Source organism: Podarcis liolepis (genome assembly GCF_965112155.1).
Source record: "Podarcis liolepis genome assembly, chromosome: 14".
In the NCBI taxonomy this organism is placed as follows: Eukaryota; Metazoa; Chordata; class Lepidosauria; order Squamata; family Lacertidae; genus Podarcis; species Podarcis liolepis.
The window spans coordinates 35,607,294-35,629,985 of NC_139569.1; the positions used below are offsets into that span (position 1 = coordinate 35,607,294).

The 22,692-nt window shown below is 47.1% G+C and overlaps 1 protein-coding gene and 1 long non-coding RNA gene across 5 annotated transcripts in view; one reads left to right on the forward strand and one right to left on the reverse strand.

Moving 5' to 3' along the window:
• The window catches only part of NTRK3 (neurotrophic receptor tyrosine kinase 3), a 421,270-nt gene extending 416,299 nt beyond the window's left edge, over positions 1-4,971 (reverse strand). For 3 of the 4 annotated variants that reach the window (XM_083475052.1, XM_083475051.1, XM_083475055.1), the window contains exon 1: positions 3,938-4,661. In XM_083475052.1, the coding sequence (XP_083331178.1) occupies positions 3,938-4,185 (248 nt within the window). In that variant the 5' untranslated portion in view covers positions 4,186-4,661. Of the gene's footprint in view, positions 1-3,937 lie in introns of all 4 variants that reach the window. The other variant, XM_083475053.1, reaches the window with a different exon arrangement.
• Positions 4,972-14,729: 9,758 nt separating this feature from the next.
• Positions 14,730-21,784, forward strand: LOC310693347. Its single transcript, XR_014519112.1, has 3 exons — positions 14,730-14,915; positions 20,055-20,138; positions 21,703-21,784. It is a non-coding gene; the product is annotated as an uncharacterized lncRNA (long non-coding RNA).
• Positions 21,785-22,692: the final 908 nt, after the last annotated feature.

Below are 22,692 nucleotides of genomic sequence, written 5' to 3' on the forward strand. Positions count from 1 at the left end.
AAGGCTGATCCATTAGGGTGAACAGCGCACTGACCTACCAACCTTAGTGAGCCCCCGCCTTCTTGCTTACCACCATTCCAGAAAGTATCACTGACTGTCAGCTCCTCCTCCTTAAGTCTCAATGTTGCACCTGCAGGCCTCATTGGAGGAGAGGATGGAGACAACACTAGGTTTAGTGGGCTCTGCTCCACCTGCTGTTGGGCTCCTGCCTTCTCTGACCCACCAGTCCCAATGGACATCAGCCCCCAATGGAGCTGCTTGGACTGGAAGCTGACTCTTATGTCAACACTGGTGGTGGGATTGCATCCGCCTCCACACCAGAGACAATAGGCCAAATTATGTGGGCCAAAACAGGCCCTGTGGCAACACAGGGGAATGGCAGGGGGAGGGGTTTGTGAGGAAAACCCTCAGCACCTACCACCCGAGGCAGTTGCTTCAGTCTGCCTAAAGGCAGCACTGGCTTCCTTCCTGAAAAGAAGGAAAAGGAAGGCTCGAGATTATTTTGAAGAGCGGCTATCATTTTGATTTTTCGTTTCCCACACGAAAGCACCTACAGCCAACGAAAGTCTCCAACTATCATAATTCTCCAAAGCAAGTGACCCCCACCAAGCAACACCGTTAATGAAATTAAAAGCCCCTAATTGGGCTTAAACAGAGAGACTGTTATCTGACAATAAACCAGTTAGGCCATCTTTAATGAAGAAAGCCGGTTACTCCATTTCACAGAGGGAAGCCCAGAGCAGGCCGTTCTCACATCTCCCCATCCCTTCACCCTGGCATCTGGGCTGTGCACCGTCTTACTGGGCAAATCAGGGGGCTTAAGCATAAAACGGAAGAAAGGAAAAGGTTGATCCCTTGATCTTCTCTCTGAACCCATTCATCTGCCATAACCTTGTGAGATGTTTCTTTTGTTAAAACAGTCCTCCACCCACCCACACCGTAACCTCCTTTAATAAGCAGAGGATGGGAGGGAGAGAGGGAAAAATTGATAGTCTTCCATAATTGCACATACCATAATAGACAATGCAACGGTCAATCTAATTCTGCATCCTGTTTCCCAGAGTGGCCAACCAGGTGCCCCTTGAACAGCTCACAAGCAAGGCTTGAAGGATTCAGCTCTCTTTTGTTGTTTGTCACTGGCATCCGGTACTTGGTGGTAGACTGCCCCTGAACATGAAGTTCAGCTATTGTGATTGACAGCCACGGATGATGTTGCCATCCTTATGTATTTCCTAAGCACATTTAATGGGTTGTTCCCAAACCTTTTCAAGAAAATAATTAATCTTCCTCCTTTGTCTTCTTAGCCCCAAACCATAATTTTGCAAAATATTACAACCAGGCTGTAAAACAACAACGGTGCCTTTTCCTGAGCGATTTGGAAAGGCTGAAGTTGGATCAAGGACAGATTCAATCCTCCGGTGAACCTGACAACTTCAGATCATTTCCTGACATTAAAAAAGATTCTCTCTCTCTTTCTCAAAACACACACACATACAACCTCTGCTCCTTCTGGAGTTTGAAAGGGCCCTCCATCTACTTTGCTAACAGCTTGATCAGCATTTTCAAAGCAGTCAAGTTATTTTCCGGATACAAAAGATTCACATAATCATATCTCCCCCAGCAGTCCAGATTATGATATAGACACGCTGGCTTAAATACACATGGAGCAAAATGCTAGAAATGGCTCTTTCGAGACATAGTTTCATTTAGAGATTTGCGGGGGGAGGGGGGTGTCGCTAGTTCAAAGCACCTTCAAAGCGTGCTTTCGAAAGCTAAAAGGCCAAACCACACCAAACTGAGAATACATTACTTTCTTTTACTTTTTTCCCTAGCATTTCCTGGAAGACTCCTCATGCAGCAGAAAAATGGGGCACATCTGGGAACGGATGGTGGTGCTATACCCAGAGTAGGCTTCTCTGCTTTCAGTGGGAGAATATTCAGTAAAGGGAGAATAGAAAATGGGCAACAAGGGAGCAGCTACAAAGGAACATACCGGGGGCTTCAAAAACAGCCACTTGCCCAGTCGCCTCTGGTGAGTTACCGTCACCTCCAGGTGACCACAAACAGGGAAGCTTTTGCAAACTGAAAGAGAATTCCTTCTTTCCTCTTTCTCCAGCCACCCAAGTCCCTGAAGTCTCGTAACTTTTGTAGATGTATTTGCCAGGCTGGGGCACACAGTCTTTCCTCTGTACTGAGCCATCCCTTGAAAAGCATGCAGGGCCACTCCTGACAGCTTTAAAGACGGCCACGCCAGTTGTACGGTGCAGAAAAGATAAATAAATAAACGACAAGGTTGTCACAGCTCTCCAAATGAATGTTTGGGCCATTTCCCCAAAACTGCACTTAGAGGGCTGAACAGCACATCCTTTGGGTAAGGTGGGAGGGGGGAAGACAGAGGAGCATCCTTAAGGCACCTGTCTCCATCTTATGTCCTAGTCTTCTATGATGTGTTGGGTACAACTGGGCTTTTAATTAACCAATAATCAACCCTTCCCCCCCCCCATTGCTCAGTCCTGGCCTTCGTGCATTTGCTTGCCAAAGAAAAAATCATAAAGAAATCCACTTTCCTCACCCCCACACCCTAATTTGACTCCCACGGGCAACTTACTGAGGCTGCACAATAACCCTATTTCAATTAGCATTAGGCTAATGAAACGGCTCAGAGTTTTAGCGTCGCACAGCCCTCCCCAAAAAGGAAAAGATATATCTGCATTGTTGGAAACCGACACCATGCAGAGATCTCAGCAGATATGGCTCTTTTAAAAAATAAAAATATACATACAGAATTAAAATCTAGATATATGGTGCTTGTAAGAAGAGTGGTAAGGATTGTCCCTCTCCCCCTTACTCTCCCTCCCTTACTTACTCACTCTTGCCTCTCTCAGGTCCATGGGCTTTTGCCTGAGATTTAACCACCAGGATCTCCTAACAAGAATAAAGGAGCTTGGATTTTTTTTATAAAAACAACAACAATAATCACATTTGCTTTATTTTATTTTTTTAAAAAGAGACACTCCACTAAGTGTGTGTGTGTGTGTGTGTGTGTGTGTGTGTGTGTGTGTATTTCCCTGGTTCCACAACCCCCACCCCAGTGACTGTGAGATCAAAACATCCACTGCAAGAGAGGGGAAAGCTACAGGAAAGCTGCTCTGGCATTAGAGCCCTTGTTTGCAACAAACAACAACAACAAAATATATGTCACAATGTGATCTCGAATAAGCTACTTAAGGGACAGCCCTCCCTGTCTTATTTCCAAAATCTATGTGTGCATTGAAGAGAGAAAAGCTGCAGGGTTGGTGAAGCTTCTTTTTTTAAAAGAGAGAGACAGAGAGAGAGAGAGAAAAGGCACAAATGAGGACACAGAAAGGAGAACTGGAGTGGAGAAAGAGGGAGAAAAAACCCATCCTATTATCATGGCAAGTCTCCCAAAGAGAGAGAGTGTGTGTTCCTCTTCGGACACAGTTAAAGCAAGCCGGAGACTGGAGGTTTCATCGTACATGATCTTCCAGACACATCTATGCACAGACACACACATAGCCAGAGGTTCGCTCTTCCTGAGGGTGCTAACAAACCCTTATTGACTTCATAGCCATGGCAAGTCTGATCCAAACTGTTGCTTTTTTCAGCAGGAGGAGGAGGGATGAGGAGGAGGGGGGATTTGGAGGGGCCTCCCTCCCACCCTCCCTCCCACAGACACACACATATTTTTTTTGAAAGAGAAGCAAAGGGGGATCTGCATTCAGTGAAATGCACATGCCCCGATCTTTATACACAGAGAACGAGAGCAATGCGAAGGGGCATTCTATCTCTTCGGTACACAAGGCACCCCCATTATCCCCCTTTGCAAATATCACATGCATGTACTAATACACAGCTTTGGAGAGAGAGAGAAATGGGGAGGGGGTTTTTTTTGGGGGGGTGAAGAAACAAGACTTACATCGAAGTGATATTCCTAGAGATGTCCGTGATGTTGATGCTGGTATTCCCGTTGCTCGTGCCTGAATCTTGCCCTTCCAAAAGGGGGAAGAGATTCCCATCGTCCGGCTTTTTGCAATTGATCTCGGTCTTATTGCAAAGGCAGTTGGCAGGGCAACCCAAGACGGAAACCAAGAAGTCTCCCCAAATGCTCCAGAGCCAGAAAACCTTCCAAAAACTACATTTGGTCGGACAAAACAAGACATCCATCTTCGATTCGCTGTGGCTTTATTTCAGAAGAATTACTGATATATACAAAATAAATTTTTTTAAAAAAATTAAGCCTGATGGTGATCCAAAAGAGAGAGAGAGCGAGAGAGAGAGGAGGGGGGTGGAGAGAGAAAGAAATAAGAGGGGGGAGGTTGTGGAAAGGGAGGGGAAAGAGGGGAGGACACAGAGGAGAGGGGGAGAGAGAGAGGCTTTAAGGGAGAAGGGGGTGAGGACAGGGGAGGAAGGGGAAAAAAGACAAAATAAACCACCCTCAAGCGATCGGAGGCATGTAGAGAAAAAATCCTTCCGTCGATGGACTCATGATGGGCAGGTCGGCGAGGCTGGCTTATTCCCTCTACTGTAGCGGTGAGCGCTGCATCGCGGCTGGCTGGCTGGCTGGTGTGTGCGCGGTGCGGCTGGCGTTTCTCGGTGCCTTGTTGATCCACCGTAGCTCGCTCGCTCGCTGCTCTCCCAGAGACTTGTGAAGATTGCAACAGAAGAGGGGGGAAGGCAGCAGCAGCGGCAGCGAGGAGAGGAGGAGGAGGGAGAGGAGGAAAGAAAGAGAGAGAGGGAGAGAGAGAGAGAGGAGGGTGGGGGCGAAATATGATGGTGCTTAAAGTCACCAAGTCCCACCTACCGGGCAGAATTAAAATTGAAACACCTGCAAGAAAAAACGCCACGCAGAGGGAGAGGAGGAGATGGAGGGGCACGAGAAGAGGGGGGGGGGGCTCCCTGCCTCCTCCTCCTTCGCCGCCGCCTCCTGTCGTGTGTGTGTGTGTGTGTGTGTGTGTGTCCCCTCCAACCCGGCCAGCTAGCCCTTCCCACGCCCAGCAGTGCTGCAGAAAGATGTAATATGCGCGCAAGCGATATAGCGCGAGAGATTAATTTTCTCCTCCCCCCCCCTCCGCCGTTCAATGCCGAGGTGCAAGAGGGAACCCCCTCAGCCTGCGCGGTGGGCGATTGTTTGTTGGTTGTTGAAAGGAGGATTTCCTCGCCCGCTTCGCAATATCGCCTACTACCTCTTAGGGGAGGGGGTGGATTGGCGAGTGGGGGGAACTAGCGATCCTCTAAGGCACGTCGATCCTCGGGAACTCTGCCCGCGATGAGATCGAGGGAAGGGGCGACGATCCTGCGGGCGCCTTTTCCTGGGAAGGAGGCTCTGCTGAACTCTGAAAATCGAGGGGGGGGGTGTCTTTTACTTCGGAGGAAACACGCGCGGGAAAAGGGCTTGAGAACCACGTGGGCGCGCAGCCTGCGCTCGTGACTGCGCGGCGGACCTGTGCCACTCGCGGGTGGACTGGGCTGGCGTACACCCGAGGAAACGTTCCTGGCGAGATCTGCACGTGAGAAAAGTTCCGGGTGGGATTGCAACCGGACGGGGGAGGGGGTCCACTCTTGTGGCTTCTCTCTCTCTCTCTCTCTCTCTCTCTCACTCACACACACACAAACACAACGCGCCAATCACGTCTCTATTCCGGCAATCTGGTTTTCTGAAAAGGCAGGATTTGCGGCGAAGAGAGATACACCCCACGAGCAAAGAAGTCAGAATCTGCAAACAAGAGAAGGGCAGTGTTAATCTTTCCCTGCATCCAAAAGGATAATAATAATAGTGGGGTGTTGGTGTATTTTATTTTATTTCTTCAAGTCGGATTCCCAAGCTTTAAAAGAAGAGAAATAAATGAGTCTGAAGAAAAAGAGAGAGAGAAATGAGCGAAGGACTTAAAAGGGGGAGGGGACCTGCCAGGGGGAAAGGAGAGAGGAAGGGGGAGACTGTTTGGGAAATTGCAAAGGGGGCGTCCAAAAGAGTAGTGGCGGGTTTTTGCAGGGATAAATAAAAGAAGAGGAAAAGAATGATGGTGGTGGGGGCTGATTTCAGGGAGCCGAAATGGCACCGGGAGATGTCTGTGCGTGTGTAAGCAACGCTGAAGCGAATTAAGATGCAGGGTGCATTTTGGGGCAGGCGGCAACCCAAGCAGATCAGAGCCCTGCTTAATTTGCTTTGCTTCTCCACTATGGCGCTTTCCTCTTCCCCCACCTCTGTGGCTTCTCCTTCCCTCCTCCCCCCTTCCCCATCTCTTTTAATCGCCTCTTGTTTCTGCTCCTTTGCACACAGACACAAGAGCCACGAAGCCGGCGGAGTTTCGAGGTTTCCAGCCGCAGGACCGCGCGGGCTTACAGGTGGATCCATCTATCTCCCTCTCCGGCTTCTCGATCTCTCCCTTTCCTCCTCTCTTTTATTCCTGGCTTCTTGGAGAGGGGGAGAAACATTGCGCCGGAAAAGCTTCGTTCTTCGAGCCCAGTGTTTCCCAAACTTACTGGAGCTGAGTTAACTGCTACCCCACTCCGACCGAGAAACAGGAGCAGTCTTTGCATCAGCGGAGGAAAAGAGGTTTTATTTTAGAAAGCAAAAAAGAGAGAGAGAGAGTGAAAATGCCCCCCTTAGGAGAGAAGCCCCCTCCTGGTATTTATGCATGAGTCATGATGCTGAACAAGATCCCTTGATCAGAAGGAGAAAGGGGGCATAAGCTCTATGTGCTTTGCATACAGAAGGGGCTAGACTGAGTCTCCAGCATCTTCAGGTAGGGAGCAGTAGGCTCTGGTCTGAAACCTCAGAGACCCCTCTGCTCGTCTGTGTTGGCCAGTCTTTGCATACCTAGTCCTCTCCAGATGTTTTGATGTAGCTCTTCTTGCCCACCCACAGGCAGTGGAAGCTGGTCCATCATGCCACCAGCCAGCGCATAGTTAAACTATGGAACCAGGAGGCAGTGATCAGTGGCGTAGCGTGGGGGTGCAGGGGGGGCCGGCCGCACCGGGCGCAACATCTGGGGTTAGGGTTAGGGGGCGCAAATCCACGGGTTAGGGGGCGCAAATTACTTGCCTTGCCCCGGGTGCTGACAACCCACGCTACGCCACTGGCGGTGATGGCCACAAACATGGGTGGCTTTCAAAGAGGATTGGACAAATTCATGGAGGACCGCTCTAGCCATGGCTACTAGCCATAATGACTGTGTTCTGCTGCCATAGTTGGCAGCAAGAAGGCTTCTGAATATCAGTTGCCAGAAGCTAAAGGAGAGGGGAGTGTTCTTGCACTCAAATCCTGCTTGCTGACTTCCCTCAAGCATCTGTGAGAACAGGATGCTGGGCTGGGTGGATCATTGGCCTGATCCAGAAGGCTCTTCTTATGTCAACCAGTCCAGGGGGTGGGACTGCCTGCCAGCTCCCTCCTCCTCCACCTCAGTATTGCACTTGTACAACTCAGCAGGACAGAGGATGGAGATGAATGCAGAAGGTGTTGGATCTGCCTGTCATTGTCTCTGGCTCCATCTACTGTTGGGGCTCCCTACCTTCTGCCTTACCAGTCGGAATCAGCACCAGCCACCACTGGTAACAATTGTTAGTCCCAAACATCAGGATGGCACCCGGCTGGCGAAGTCTGGTGCAGTCAATACTGAGCTAGATGAATCAATGGTCTGACTATATAAGGCAGCTTCCTGGGAGGCAAGCTTGGAGAGGGGACTCCTGCAGAGACCCAATAGGCAGCCTCCTCTGCGATTTGTCACTTTTCCTGCATCCCTATTTCAGGAGCGATCTGATCACACCCACCACTGAGATGTGACAGAGTGACCTGCAGACTCAGCCAAGGATGATCAGAAGGCGTTGAGAAGGGCAGAGCAGTGAGTCATGCTGAGACACGAGTGGGCAGCCTCCTCCACTATTGATGGATGCTTTGGATTCAAAGTTTCCTTTCATCGTTTGAAACAGTTTCTTTCTTATGACATAGAGTTGTGCTGCTCTAGACTGAAGGCAGTGGGGCAGGATCACTACCCAGCACCTCAAGGCTCCAAACTGATATACATCTGATATATTTGCTTCTTCAATTTACTTCACACATACTGTTTAAAATTAGTGCTGTGCTGAACATTACTCCTGGTTGTTGTTGTTGTTGTTTTGCCATTAATGAATGGTAATTAATGAAGAAATTGCATTTGAAAATTATCAAAAGGAAGACAAAGTTTGGGCAGATCTCTCGTGGCTGAAGTGCAGAGTTTTTGAGTTGCTTACTTTACTTTACTTCTTGAGGTGGTAGAGGAGGTGTTTGTGAGGGTTCTTGCTTTTTTTCTGCAAATTGCCTCACTTGTGGTCTGCACTCTGCAGCCTTCCTGGGTGCCAGCACTTCATCAAAGCCCAACAGCTTTGACATCGTGAGATAAATTCTTCCACCGAGCTTTTTCAGATCAAGAAGTTGGGAAGGCTACAGGTTGCTGGAGAAATCTCACACCAACTGAAATTCATAGATAGATAGATAGATAGATAGATAGATAGATAGATGAAACAATAAAAGGCTATCAAAGACACCAGTGGCAGCCAGCTTCTAAAACAGCAACAAAATTAAATGCCATTAAAATTAAAAACTAGAGAAAATCATTTGCCAAATCCGTGCAACTCTTTTGGAGAAAATGGTAACTGGACAGTTAAACTGAAGCCCGGTCAAAGTTGAGGTCCTGTGGGTCAGGTACATTTTTGACTGAGAAGACCTGCTCTGGAATGGGATTACAGGTTTGTTGTTGTTGTTGATGATGATGATCAGTGGATCCTAGTGAAGGCTCCAGTCTTAGCGCCACTTATCTGGGAATAGCCCCATTGAATTCAATAGGACTTAGTCACATCATAACTAACTTGTCTCATTGATTTCAGTGGGACCTAAGTTCAACTAGCAGGGCTCTGGATCCCACCCAAAGTCTTTACCTGCTACCTTATTGTAGTATGAGATTGGTAGTCTGGCAGATGGTCAAATGCAGGGCGATCCAAAGACTTTTTAATAGTCTCGAGAATAGCTCAGTTGGTAGAGCATGAGATTCTTAATCTCAGGGTTGTGAGTTCGAGCCCCACGTTGGGTGAAATATTCTTGCATTGTAGTGGGTTGGTCTATATGATCCTCATGATCCCTTCCAGCTCCACAACTCTATGATTCTAAGACATTACAAATAGGGAGGCCATGCTTCATGTTGCCACTTAGGGCAGGGCCTGAGCAAAGCCTGGTTGGGCAGGCTCTTGGGGGAAATAGTGGTCCTTCAAGTATCCTGGACTCAAGATTTCTTAGATCTTGAAAGGTCAATAGCAACACTTTGAATTGTGCCCCAAAACAAGTTGTTGTTGTTTAGGCATTTAGTCGTGTCCGACTCTTCGTGACCCCATGGACCAGAGCACGCCAGGCACTCCTGTCTTCCACTGCCTCCCGCAGTTTGGTCAGACTCATGTTTGTAGCTTCGAGAACACTGTCCAACCATTTCGTCCTCTGTTGTCCCCTTCTCCTTGTGCCCTCCATCTTTCCCAACATCAGGGTCTTTTCCAGGGAGTCTTCTCTTCTCATGAGGTGGCCAAAGTATTGGAGCCTCAGCTTCACGATCTGTCCTTCCAGTGAGCACTCAGGGCAAATAGGTAGTTCCTTAAACACTGGCAACTTCCATTATTCTGATGCTATGTAAGCAAATAGAGAGTGTTTTCTGAAGCAGAAATATAAGCATGCTTATTCTGTAAGTATGCTTCACTGAGTTCAGTGGAACTTACCCCCAAGTAAGTGTGCCTGGGCTTGCAGCCTTGGAAGGTACTTCCTTTTCTCAGTCCCCACGGGTGACTCCAAATTCTACTATTCTGGAAGAGGGGGTGGAGAATGTTCCCTCTCCACCATGAACTTCCCTTTCCCACCTCTTGTCTATTTTCGGTGGCACATAAACGCCTCCTTCATTTGCAAACTTGATTTGACAACTTTGCCAGCATCTACTGTAGCTCGAGATTCCAAAACTTTAATATTTTGTCAGCATGATGTCATGTGACAACCCAAATGTGTTAATGTGTCACACCTTCATGTGAAAATGAGATTTCTGAATTGCAAAAGAATGTACATTTTGAAATCGGGCTTCTGAAATACCTGGGCTCTAATGGCAATGCAGGCAGAAATCCAGTGGTTGTAGCTTCCTGATCACTGCATTTCCCATCAATGGGAAAATTTGCATTTCCTGAATATCTGTCTGTTGAAGGCATAGAAGCCATGGGGGGTGGGCTACTACCCTATATCAAAATAGCATTTGGCATGCTGACTTCCACACTCTGAAACTTCTGCTCACATGTCTGCATCCTGATTGTGTCATTCCAGGACATTGTGTCTGTGTGTGGCAACAGATTTTTGGAGAAAATTCTGCAAGGTGGCCTTCTTCTGCAGGTTAGAGAAAGTCTCTGAAATTCTCTCAAGGGGAAAAAAACAACCCCAGAAATTTTAGTCATATGACAACAACTCATTTTAAACTTTAAAGTGCTTCTCAAAAGGGCTATTTGATACAGCCTCCACCCCCTCCTTGGCTGCTTCAAATAGCACTTTTGCAAAAGGCTTTAAGACAGTTCCCATGCTCCCTTTTCAGACTGAAACTGGAGCACAGGGACTGTCATAGAGCTCTTGCATGTTTCCCTGTACTCCCCTTTTGAACTTTTAAGACCAGGAGCTTAAAGGAGAAGCAAGGCGGAGACCTGCAAAGCCATGCATTTGACAGATGGGCAACCCCGCCCACTTGTTAATCATGCAATGTAATAATGACATCTTGTGACCTCGCCCACTAGTCAAATTTGGCCCACAAGGTTGATCCCGATAAGGATCTGGCCTGTGGAGCCAAAAAGGGTCCCCCATCTGTTTTGAAAGGTCCTCTTGATGGAAGATGCCTGGGATTGAAGCTGGGATGTTACACTTGCTTCACAGGTGCTTCACCGCTGATCTATGGCTCCTCTGCTGCAGCGCTCTGAAAGAAGTCAAAGGAAGGAAATGTACTCAGACTTCACATACATTTCCCTCTTGCATCCTGGGAAGATGTATTATGCTGACTGGAGGCAACAATTTTTGGTCTTGCCTCTTGCCAAGATACAGTCTTGGTGCCCCATCCATATCAGCCTGCAAACAGCATGAAGCACCAATGGGACAATGATACTTTCCTGTTGTCTGGGAATGATAATCTGAATCAGTTCCCCAAAATTTACATCCACAAACAAACAGCATAAGCTGAGCACTGCCATAGCGGAAACGAGGGACGGGCTGAACAGTTTAATTCTGCACCATCTCAGTTTTGCAGGTGCTCAGTTATAGGTCTGTTAAATCTTGTTTCGTGCAGGTGATTTGAAGGAACACACAAAAAGCCCACATTTAAATTTATGCATTTTGCATACACCAGTGCTTTTCAGTGCTTTCTCCTAAATGGGGAAGGGGGGGAGATACCTTGGGCTGGATCCAATGCTATTCATCCTCATAGTAGGCTCATCGAAGTCCATTGTGATTAACTTTAATTTTAATGGGTCTACTCTGAGTAGGACTGGAACTGGAGACAAACCCTTGCCCACATTTTAAAGTGCCTCTCTGTTATTCTCATTCAGATGACAGATAAAGATACACTTCTTTGCCCAGACTTTTTGAGAAGGAGGAAGTGCATAGCGATGTTTTAAAATTGTTTCGCATCTTCTGCCTATTTTATTTGTGATTACAGTCATACCTTGGCTCTCGAACGCCTTGGCTCCCAAACAAATTGGCTCATGAATGATCAAAACCCGGAAGTGAGTGAACTTCATGGCTGATTGGGGATTTGAACCCTGGTCTCCCAGGTCCTAGTCTGACACTCTAACCACTACACCACACTGGCTAGCTTACTGTGGGTTAGGACTTCAGTGCCCTTTCCATCTACTAACACAGCCCTGTGATTGCAGAAGGAGAATAAACCTAGCAAAACAATAAAATATTGCAGAATACATTGTGCAAAATAGGAGGGATGCAAACTGCTAGTCTTGTTGCAGAATATGGTTTATCTTGTTGCCAGTATTTCAGAAGATCTTTTAATTTAATTTTTAACAGACATAGATTGCACACAGCTCTGGCTAGAGCTAGAATGCTGGAGCCTGAACTCACACACATAGTTTGCCATGTTTCCCAATGTCATTCCTCCCTGATCTGTTCTAATTCAATCCCCAGGCTGTAGCTGGGATGTTCCCTGCCTCAGAAAAAGTAGGGCTTATGTCTGAGTTAGCATGATAATGGAGTGTAAATCTATATGCAGAGGTTTTCAATTCCTCTATAATGAATTGATAAAGTTGCTGCGGTTCCCACCAGAGCTCATTGCAAACACCTCTGAGACAGCAGCCTAAATCCCCAGATCCCTAGTAATGGGTTCCTGCTAAGGGGAATTTTCAATTTCCCTCCAAAGCATAGAGGGGCTCGTCTCTCAGTTGCAAAGGTACAAGGGCTGGTCCAGCACAACCTGCAGCTGTGTGCACATTGAAGGAGCCCCGCTTTTCTCCATTGGGCCTCTGGTAAGGTGTGCTTACCTGTGCACATGGAACAGATGCAGAAACTATTGCAATGGAGAGAAACAATAGGAGGACCCTATAGAAGAAATGAAATGAGCAGGCATGGTGATCTGAGAAGTTCCACTTTTCAGGATGGGACCCTGTTCCTAAACCGTTCTACAGAAGGACATGGCTTGATGCTCTGGAGAAGGTTTTGTGAATTTCAAATAACATTTCAAACAACAGTGGTGTTTTGTGGTACCTGCAAAGACCATTTCATCTAATCCCTATCTTTCCCTGCCCCACTCCCAGTGGAGTCTGGTCCACTGGGGCAAATGAGCCCCACAACCTTGGCTTGCCCTCATCCAACCCCCCTCTATCTGATTATAAGTAAGAGGATGGGGAGATCATTGACTCTGGCTTCACCTAGTGTCGGCCTCCCAGTCTTCTGTCCTATCAGTCCCCAATGGGCACCAACTGCTACCATCCATATCTGACATCAGGGGTAAGGCAGGTGGATACAGCTTGGCAAAAACAACCTCACATGCCAGATGAAGAGAAGTGGTGGGCCTAATAAGGCCTGTGGGGTGGAAGGGCTCCACTACTGCTCAAAGCATCACTAAAGGGGGTAGTTACAGATAGGTAGCCGTGTTGGTCTGCCATAGTCAAAATAAAAAAATTCCTTCCAGTAGCACCTTAAAGACCAACTAAGTTAGTTCTTGGTATGAGCTTGGTATGAGATACACAGTGTATCTGAAGAAGTGTGCATGCACACGAAAGCTCATACCAAGAACTAACTTAGTTGGTCTTTAAGGTGCTACTGGAGGGAATTTTTTTATTTTGACTAAAGGGGGTAGGCACAAGATCTCAGAAGAATCCAAGTCCTCACGGTCCCCACTGGAGTCTGCTCACCCCCCCCCCCCCCGCTTTTCTAAGCTGTTCAGCTCACACATGCATCAAAAGGAAACAGTGCTGACAGCAGAACTCCATATTTTTACCCCTTCCTTCCCTCCTCCCCATTATCTCTCGGAGTAGCTCGAAGGCAGCTTTTGATGTGGTGCCTGCTTTTTTTCCCCTTCTCCCCAAGTGTGTTGGGAGAAGGTGCCCACGTGTTGCAACGAGACTGACTTTCGCAAACAGATCAGCCTTACCCGAGAGACTCGGAAAGAGGGTGTGGGTGGAAAGGGGAGGAAAAGCTGATATCTGTCACTCTCGGGAGCTGCATTGCCAAATTAGGGGGATGGGGACCAGACGGGGTTAATCTGCAAGCAGCTGGGGGCGGCTGGAGGCAGCAAAGCTTGTACCCGGCTCCCAATTAGGTCCCAGCAGATGCTCAGGATGACCTTAGAAGACAGGAAAGCAAGAGCAGGAGAAACTGGTCCAACTGCTGCTTTCTTTGTACTGACCCCCTTTTTCCAGCAAGCCGAAAGACAAGAGTGTGTCTCAAATTGATTTCCCAGTTGTTTCCTCTCCCCAGAGTGTCTAGGGACTACAGACCTCTGAACAGGAGAAGATACTCTAATGGCAAGAATCTATGATCATCCAGATAGGAACATAGGAAGCTGCCTCTGTCCATCTAGTTCTGTATTGCCTACACTGGCAGCCAGCAGCTCTCCAGGATTTCAGCCAGGCTTCTCTGCAAGCCCTATCTGGAGATGCCAGGAACTGAACTCAAGATCTTCTGCATGCACAGCACATGCTATGCCACTAAGTTACAGCCCTTCCACAGGGCTGCTGAACTACAGCTCTTTGGCCATGCCAGCCAGGCTGATGGGAGTTGGGAAGCAAACATCACTGGGAGGGTCACCGGTTCCCTCTCCTCCATGCCGTAACATAGACTTTTCAGCACCCTCACTGAACTACAACTCCCAGGATTCTTTTGGGGAAGCCACAATAATTGAACCGCTATCAATCAATCAATCCAGTATAATTTTGCAGCAGCATTCTTGGATATTTTCTCCTGGGGCACCATGAAGAACCTTTTCAAGAGGAGATTTCATACCTATAAGCAAGCGACAACCCAGATTGGTATCCTGTTCTCTCTTTTTTTGCCCTTTATTATCCTGATTTGGACCACCTTTCCTTTTCCTTGCCTACCATTGAAGCCAGCGCCTCCTAGATGCCAGTGTGGTGGTATCTGCAAAGAGCTCTTTGTGACACATAATTATGAGCCAGTATGCCTAGGTGTAGTGGACATGGATCAAAGAGAAGAGGTTTGGATCTCTTGGTTGTAACAATCACCAAGTGACCTCAGGCAGGCTGGTATCAGCCTCTGGTTTCTTAAGAATGGCACCCTTGCTGGATCAGACCAAAGGCCCATCTAGTCCTGCATCTTGTTCCCAGAATGGCCCATCAGATACTCAAAAGCAGGACAGTAAGAACAGCTTTCAGTTTCAGCTTCAGTGCCCTTCAAAGTGTGTAACCGTTCTTAATTCTCCCCAGTGCTACTTCTCAAGCTGGGAGTTGCAGGAAGTTGAACTGGGAACCTGTTTAGATCATATGACTGGCTGGTTATGAACACTGGATAACTGGAAATCAGCAGTTTGGGCACACTTTGTGTGGAAGATCGCCATTTGAAAGGGACAGCACTTGCCTTTTAGGAGTGTTGCTGTCCATGGTGTATAAATGATCTCTTTCCCCTTGATCTACCAGGCCCTTTTTGCAAAGATGAGATTCCTCCGTCCACCAAGAGGTTCAAAACCAAACAGAAATCCAGTTCATATAAGATCTTACTTACTTGGGGGCACTTTGCAAAAAAAAAAACCCCACTGCAAAATTAGGCGGGTCCCCCTTCTGAAAGATCCTCATTTGGTTTAGAAAGGATTATTGGACTGTGTTAGGGGGTATTGACTTTCATACAGTACTCTTGAGAATGCATCCTTCTTTACTTCTGAAGGATTACTTGGGGATGAAGGCTACCTTTGCTTGGAGGTAAGTAAATAATGACTATTTGCCCAACTAGCTCAGTACTGTCTACTCTGACTGGCAGTGCTCACGTAGAGCCTTTCCTTTCACTTGCTACATGATCCTTTTAGCCTGGAGTGGGAAATTAGTTGTTGGGATTTGATTAGATGCTAGGAGAGAATATATTCATTAGATAATATCCTTCCTTCCTCACATTTATGAGTTCAGCAGAGTGCCATCCTTTTGCAGCTTAAAGGGGAAGCTTAGATAAGTATTAGTATTTTAGTATTAATAGTCCAGGATGCTTTAAGGCAGACTGGATTTTCCTGGTATTACTCCCTTTAAAGGTAAAGGGACCCCTGACTGTTAGGTCCAGTCACAGACGACTCTGGGGTTGCGGCGCTCATCTCACTTTAATGGCCAAGGAAGCTGGCGTACAGCTTCCGGGTCATGTGGCCAGCATGACTAAGCCGCTTCTGGCGAACCAGAAAAACCAGAAACTCGGAAATGCTGTTTACCTTCCCGCTGGAGTGGTACCTATTTATCTACTTGCACTTTGATGTGCTTTTGAACTGCTAGGTTGGCAGGAGCAGGGACCGAGCAACGGGAGCTCACCCCGTCGCAGGGATTCGAACCACCGACCTTCTGATCGGCAAGCCCTAAGCTCAGTGGTTTAAACCACAGCACCACCCATGTCCCGTATTACCCCCTTTACTCCCCCTTTAAAAGTAAAAAATAACATTTACTCAGTATAGGTCTTGAAGAGTAACAGATACAGCAGCTTGGTGCAGGCAGGCTTAAAATGCTAATTGAGTTACAAAGACATACTAAGTCTAGCTTTAAAATGGAGTCTGATCTTGAACCCAGAATTACAGGTGTTCTCATGTTGCAGGCATGAAGGAAAAGAGGATGCACCCAGGCAGCGAGGAGCATACATCATTTCCTGTCAGGAGACAAATAGGGAAGTGATATCACAGAATTCCTTTTAGCAAGTTTACAGGAAAGCTCTTTGAGCCTCAGCCCCTTTGTGTGCCTAATTGGCAAAACAGAAATTGTTGGGTTTGACGGAAGTAAATATCCCACATGTGTGGCTCTCCAGATGTTGCTGAACTACAATTTCCACCATCCTTTTAAGTAAGGCCATGTTGGCTGGAGTTGTCGGGAGTTGTAGTTCAGCATCATCCAGAAAACCACATGTACCCCCATTCCTGCTTTTAATGGAAGATGCCAGAGATTTAACCAAGGACCTTCTGAAGTGATGTATACACACATCCATCCACCTGCGTATGTCCCCCTAGGAATTCAGTAATCCTTATAAAACCTTTATAAATTAGGCCATTGTTAATCCCATCTAGAAGAGCCAATAGTCTGTGACTTGCCTTTGAGGTCCTTCTGACCAGCAAATGGAAACTAGGACTGTGTACAGCAGGGTTTCCCATACGTGGGTATCCAGCTGTTTTAGACTACAATTCCCATCATCCCTGACAGCTGGTCCTGCTAGCTAGGGATGATAGGAGTCGTAGTCCAACAACAGCTAGAGACCCGAGTTTGGGAAATCCTGGTATACAGCCTGTCCTCCCAATCCTCTGTATGTCCCCTTTCTGTGACCCCTGGAACAGGACTACCTGCCCTGTGCCACCCAGGATGGCAATCCCCATCTTGACCCAGATCCATGCCCAAAGCAATTAGGGGAAGGGTCTTATCATAGAGTTACAGCCCTATTTAGCCAAGGTCCAGATCCCTCTGAATAAGCCCACTTTGACTCATCCCTACTGGAAATGGTTACAGGGAAAACTATGGGCTCCTTGAATGCTTCCCATTTTAGATTCAGAGTGCATATACCCCACCGTACAGTGTGTCTGTTTCACCTCAAATTCCTCCAGTTACAAATCAGACTAATTAGAAGTTTTTAGTGCTTTCCTAAGACGTTGTAAAAAAAATGGCAATGACAATGAAAATAAGGTATAAAATTATCTCTTACAATTAAACTATAATTACAAAGAATTGTGGCAAATAAAGCAAATGTCTGGTCCTAAGGACCTCAATTAAATCAAGAAAGAAAGAAATATAAATAGAATTCTCAACTAAGCTTACAAACAAAACAATCCAACTCACAAATTATAAGGTCAAAATACTCCTGCAAACATCCTATTAGCAATTAGTAACGAGAAAGAGAAGGAAGAAAGGGGCATGAAGACCAAAGATCCTAATTAAAGTCATTGATTAATATGGATTTTGATCAAGCTAGACAAGTTTCTTCATGGCTACCAGAGTCTCAGAAGTTTGATGGTGCACTGAGTTGAACACACTTGTTAGGAACTGTAGCCCAAGCTCCCTTTGTGCCAGGCTGGGTATGTGTGGATTGGGAGGAGAAACTTCCTCCCTCCACCCAGTCCTGCTAGTCTGCACTGGCCTCTATCCATGGAATGATGCCAGCATCATCGCTAGCACTGAGCTCCCCATGCTTCCTGCTTAATGCACAGGCTGTCGTGTTCAGGTCTGATGCTAGATCCCATGGAGAAAGAGGCAAGGCTGGTCAAAGGTTACCAGAACACAGATATATCCAAGTAAACAACTTGCTCCAACAAAGGTTGGGAGCAGGCTGAAGCCTTTTAAGCCTCTGTCTCCAGGCTGCCTAGTCCAGGCTCCATCCCCTTATGGAGATCTTCAGAGTCTTAAAGGGTCAACCCTCAGACCTGAATACAGGCACTCCTCCATTCTGTAGCCTCCCTCCCACTGATGTGCAGTGGGAGGCATCTGGTTCCTAGGGTTCAGGGGAAGGTTCCTGTGAAGGTCTTGTCCCTGACCCTATAGATCCTGGTGGTCTGGAAGCTTCCTATGGGGGCCTCAGCCAACAGTCTCAGGTGCAATGGCCTCCCATTGCAATGGCCTCCCAGCAGTCAGAAATCAGCCCTGACCCTCACCTGGTTCCCCATCTGGTACCACTTCAGCTCTGTGTCCAGGTCACTGATAGGTTCATGGATCACAAGTGGACAGAAATGTTTCTGGCAGGATCTAAAATAGTTTAATAGTCAAGTCCTCTTCCTGGGGAACTCTGGAAATTGTAGCTCTGGGAGGGGATTAAAAGTATTCTGACAACACTCAGCACCGCTGGCAAACTACAGCTCCCAGGATTCTTTGGGGGAAGCCATGACTGTTTATAGTGGTATCACAGTGCTTTCAGTGCACATTGCTAATGTGACCCTAGGCTCTTTCTGTGCCTCAAGGACCACTGGATCCCCCTCACCTTGAAGGACCATAAGATCATGCTGGTCTTGAACTTGGGCAACAACAGTATTCACCACATACTGCCCTTGTTTTTCATGTGCTGATAGCCCAGCTTGGCCATGTCATCAACATGATGATGTTCTGTGTTGTCCATTTACACCAGGGATGGGGGACCTGTGGCCCTCCAGAGGTTGTGGTACTATAACCCCTATCATCCCTGTCAATTGGTCATGCTGCGTAGGGCTGATAGGAGCCAAGAATATCTGGAGGACTATAGCTAAACCACTTTCTCTCCTAGAAAGTAGATTCCGCTAAACTCAATGAAGCTTACTCTCGAGGAAGTATGTTCAGGGCTTCACTGTTAAGCTCACTTGCAGGTAGAGACCTAAGCAACTAGAACCCATCTTTTTTTTTCATTTCTTTTTTGCCACAATCAGCACTATTTCCATTCTGCTGCAGTTCAGCTTCTGCTAAAACCTACTTTTTCCATCTCAATATACACTACGGCTGAAACAAAAGCAATTAATTGCATAATTCATTACACAATAAATTTGAGTGCATTGCATGGAAGCAGACGATCAAAGACAATGCAAAACAACAACAACAACAACAATCATTTACATAACATTTGCGGACTCACAAAAACAATTGTGAGTGCTTCCCCTTTTGCGATCTTGGACCAACGTTTTCATTTCTGATCAAATTCTCTGACATCCCTGCTTGCAGATGTGCCTTTATGTGCCCCGTGTGGCAACACCCACCTGTCCAACACTCCTGAACGATACCCGGATTCCCCATGTTCCTCATAAGGTCCAAAATAAACTTCCATCTGGACCCTGTTTCAAGGCTAATGCGTATCCTCTCTTAATTATTGATTTGTTTATTACAGACATGCTGGCAGGACACTCATTGCCTCTTGCATGCCAGATCCGTGCCTCAAACCACACAAGGGTCCAGGGGGTGGCTCAGATGTTGGCACAGAAGCCACATTGAACAGTGATGGGAGTTGCACCATGGCTTTTGAGGGGCTTCTGCAGCTGCGCCTCTCCATCCCCTAGGCAGCCAGCCCCTTGCTGGCTTGGGAAGGCTGGAGATTATCGTTTTTCATTTGCTATCATTTTGTTCTCCATTTAAAGTGCCTGATTCCTCTTGGCTCCAATAGCAAGCTGGAGATGGACCCCATATGCCATGGGGAGGAGCCCCGCAGAACTGGAAGGGGCTTCCTCTCCCTCTCCCTCCCACTCTCTTTCACAGCATCACTTCTTAATGTGTCAAGTGGAAGTTTGGGGAACTTGGCACGCCAGATCACAACACAATTATGCCATCGAGCACCGAAGCTGCTGTCATCTTCGCACAGGGAGAGATTAGATCCTACACATTAACGTGATGGTTAATGATTTTTCTTTCTTTCTTTTTTGCAGGGCGTTTGGATGCAGGGAAAACATACACTGGCATACTGATGCTTTGGGAAGAAAAAAACAAAAACCCAGCCCTGTTATTCTAAGGTAATAAATCTGTCACTTCCTCTCCCAAAATCTGGGGTTTCGCAAAATGCAGCAGGGCAAAGGTGTGTGTCATGGTAAAGAAATACAGATTCAATCTACCTCAGTGTTTCTTCTTTGTCCAGTTTTGTTTTGTTTTTTACATACCCAGAGCTCATTCAGACTTTATCCAGCAGTGATAGGCACTCTTGATTCTCCCCTGCTGGTATTAAGTCAGCAGCATAAGTGATAGCAAAACCTCTGTAGACTCTGGCTAGTCTTCACGACAATCTTCTAAGACACTAAGGCAAGAGTGAGCAACCTCTCTCATGAGGGCCACATTCCCTTGGACGCAATCAGTTGGGGACAGCAGATGCCAGCAGTGTCATAGTACTGAGTCAGGTGACCAAAGGAACCAATGGAACTCTGTAAAACCAACTATATGCACATCTTCCTTCTGAGAAGAGCTGGCCAGTAGCATCCCACCATAAACAGTCATGGCTTCCCCGCTAGAACCCTGAGTACTGTAGTTTGTGAAGGGTGCTGAGAGTTGTTAGGAGACTCCTAGTCCTCTCACAGAACTACAGGTACAATTCCCAGAGTGGTTCAACAATCAAGAGAGCTTGATTGTTAAACCACTCTGGAAACTGTAGCTCTGGGTGGGGAATAGGGGCAGGCCTGAAAGCTTTCAGCACCCTTCACAAGCAACAGCTCCCAGGATTCTTTGGGGGAAGCCATGACTGTTTAAAGTGGCATATATAGTGCAGATAAGGCCTCCGTGAGTTAGTTGTCCCTTAGCATTACAGTTTGGGGAATTACAGAAGCCTTTCTGTCTGGACTGAGCAAGGTCTTGCCACCAGTGCAACTGGGCCTATTAAAAGCTTCCTTGCTGAGCCATTCTTTAGCAACCCCCCAAATGTCAAGGCAGTGTCTGTATGTGCAATCTTCTTGGTTGGACTGAATCATCTGCCTGCCTCAGACCCCTCCACTCCCCTTTGACCCATCTGCTCATTAACTGTGGCCTGCATAGCCTGACCTTTTGGCCTGCCTTAGCCTATGCCACTTGCCTCTGGCCCCCAGCTGGCTGATTATTTGCTCCGGCCTGCCCTTGGGGCTCTGACCCTGTTGACACTTTGCAGGGAGGGACTATAGGCTGGGGGCAGAGGACATGTGTTGCATGCAGAAGAACCATTGTTAAACCCTTGTCTCCCACTGAAAGGGTCTCAGGTTCCAGGGTTTGGAAAGATCTCTGCCCAAGTCCTGGTAGGGCTACTTAAGGGCAGCACAGGCAGCATTGGACTTGATGACCCAATGGTCTGACTCCATAGAAGAAGGCTTCGTGCATTCAACCTGCCCACCTCATTCATTCATTCGATTTATTTTAGCTAGACAGCTCAAAGCAAGTGTCTAATGAGTGATGGAAGATATTAGCAAAATCCCAGAGGTAGGACATCAATGTTTCCATCCCAGCTGTGCTGTTCAGTCACACTTTCTTAGCCCACATTCCAGTATCCCATTCTTTACAACTGCTGAACCTCTTTCACACAGTGGTGATTAAAGGTGTAGCAGTCCTCTTTTTTTGCATCAGACCACCCTACAGTGAAGTCTCTCTGACAGCATCTAGACCAGGGTCATGCTAGGAAACAAGAGGATCAGCCCTTTCTCAAAACACACAGGACATGGAAAATCAAGTTTCAAGTTTAATGCTCAACAAGCCAAGATCAAGTATGTTGAATTTTTTTAAAAAAAATAATAATCCAGAAACAATGTCAGGAAAAAATCCAAGGCCACCATTACAGTGAGCTCAGCAATGAGGAGAAAGCTAGAAGAATGATCAAGGAACCAGAAACTTGTCCTGCTTCCATCAAATGGAAGGTTCAAGTGAAAGGCCTTATATACTCCGGTATCCTAAACCACACCCTAACCACAGCTGCTGGCAGTGAGAGGGTATCAAGGATTGTTCATGAGTAGACCAGTTATTCTGAGTCCCTAGGCACATAAGGTGTCACCACTATTTAGTCTGGACTTGAATATTCTGGCACCAGCCATCTCGAGGGCTTATGGGGGCTGCTTTACCTCCTACTCTGACAGGTCCATGTCAGGTATCAATTCAGATGGCCCCTCAAGGGGATCCTCAGCACTGGATTCAGAGGGCTGCTGCTCAAGGTCCTTGACCTGTGGGATGTCGGGTTCATCCTCCAAGGATTCTGTGTCTGGCACCAGGTCAGGTGTCCCCCAGGTTGGACCAGTTCAGGGGCAATCCAAGATTCCAAAAGAGGGGTTCTGGTTGGGGACGAGGAGCTGCACACAGCCCCATTTTGTGGATATATCTTTTTCCACTTTGTGTATTATCAACTTCAATTAGTGCTAGTTCAGAGAGAGCCCTAACTGGAAGGAGTTGTGCAAAAAACGGGGGGGGGGGGGAGAAGAGAGAGAATCATGATTATGGGAACTCAGAAAAAAACAAATAAAAAGTGTTTGTGCCAAATGGCGAGAGGGATAAAATCAATTTATAGGGAGCGCTGTGTGATTACCCAGAGCAACTCTCGGGAACTCATAAGCAAAGCAGAGCAATGAA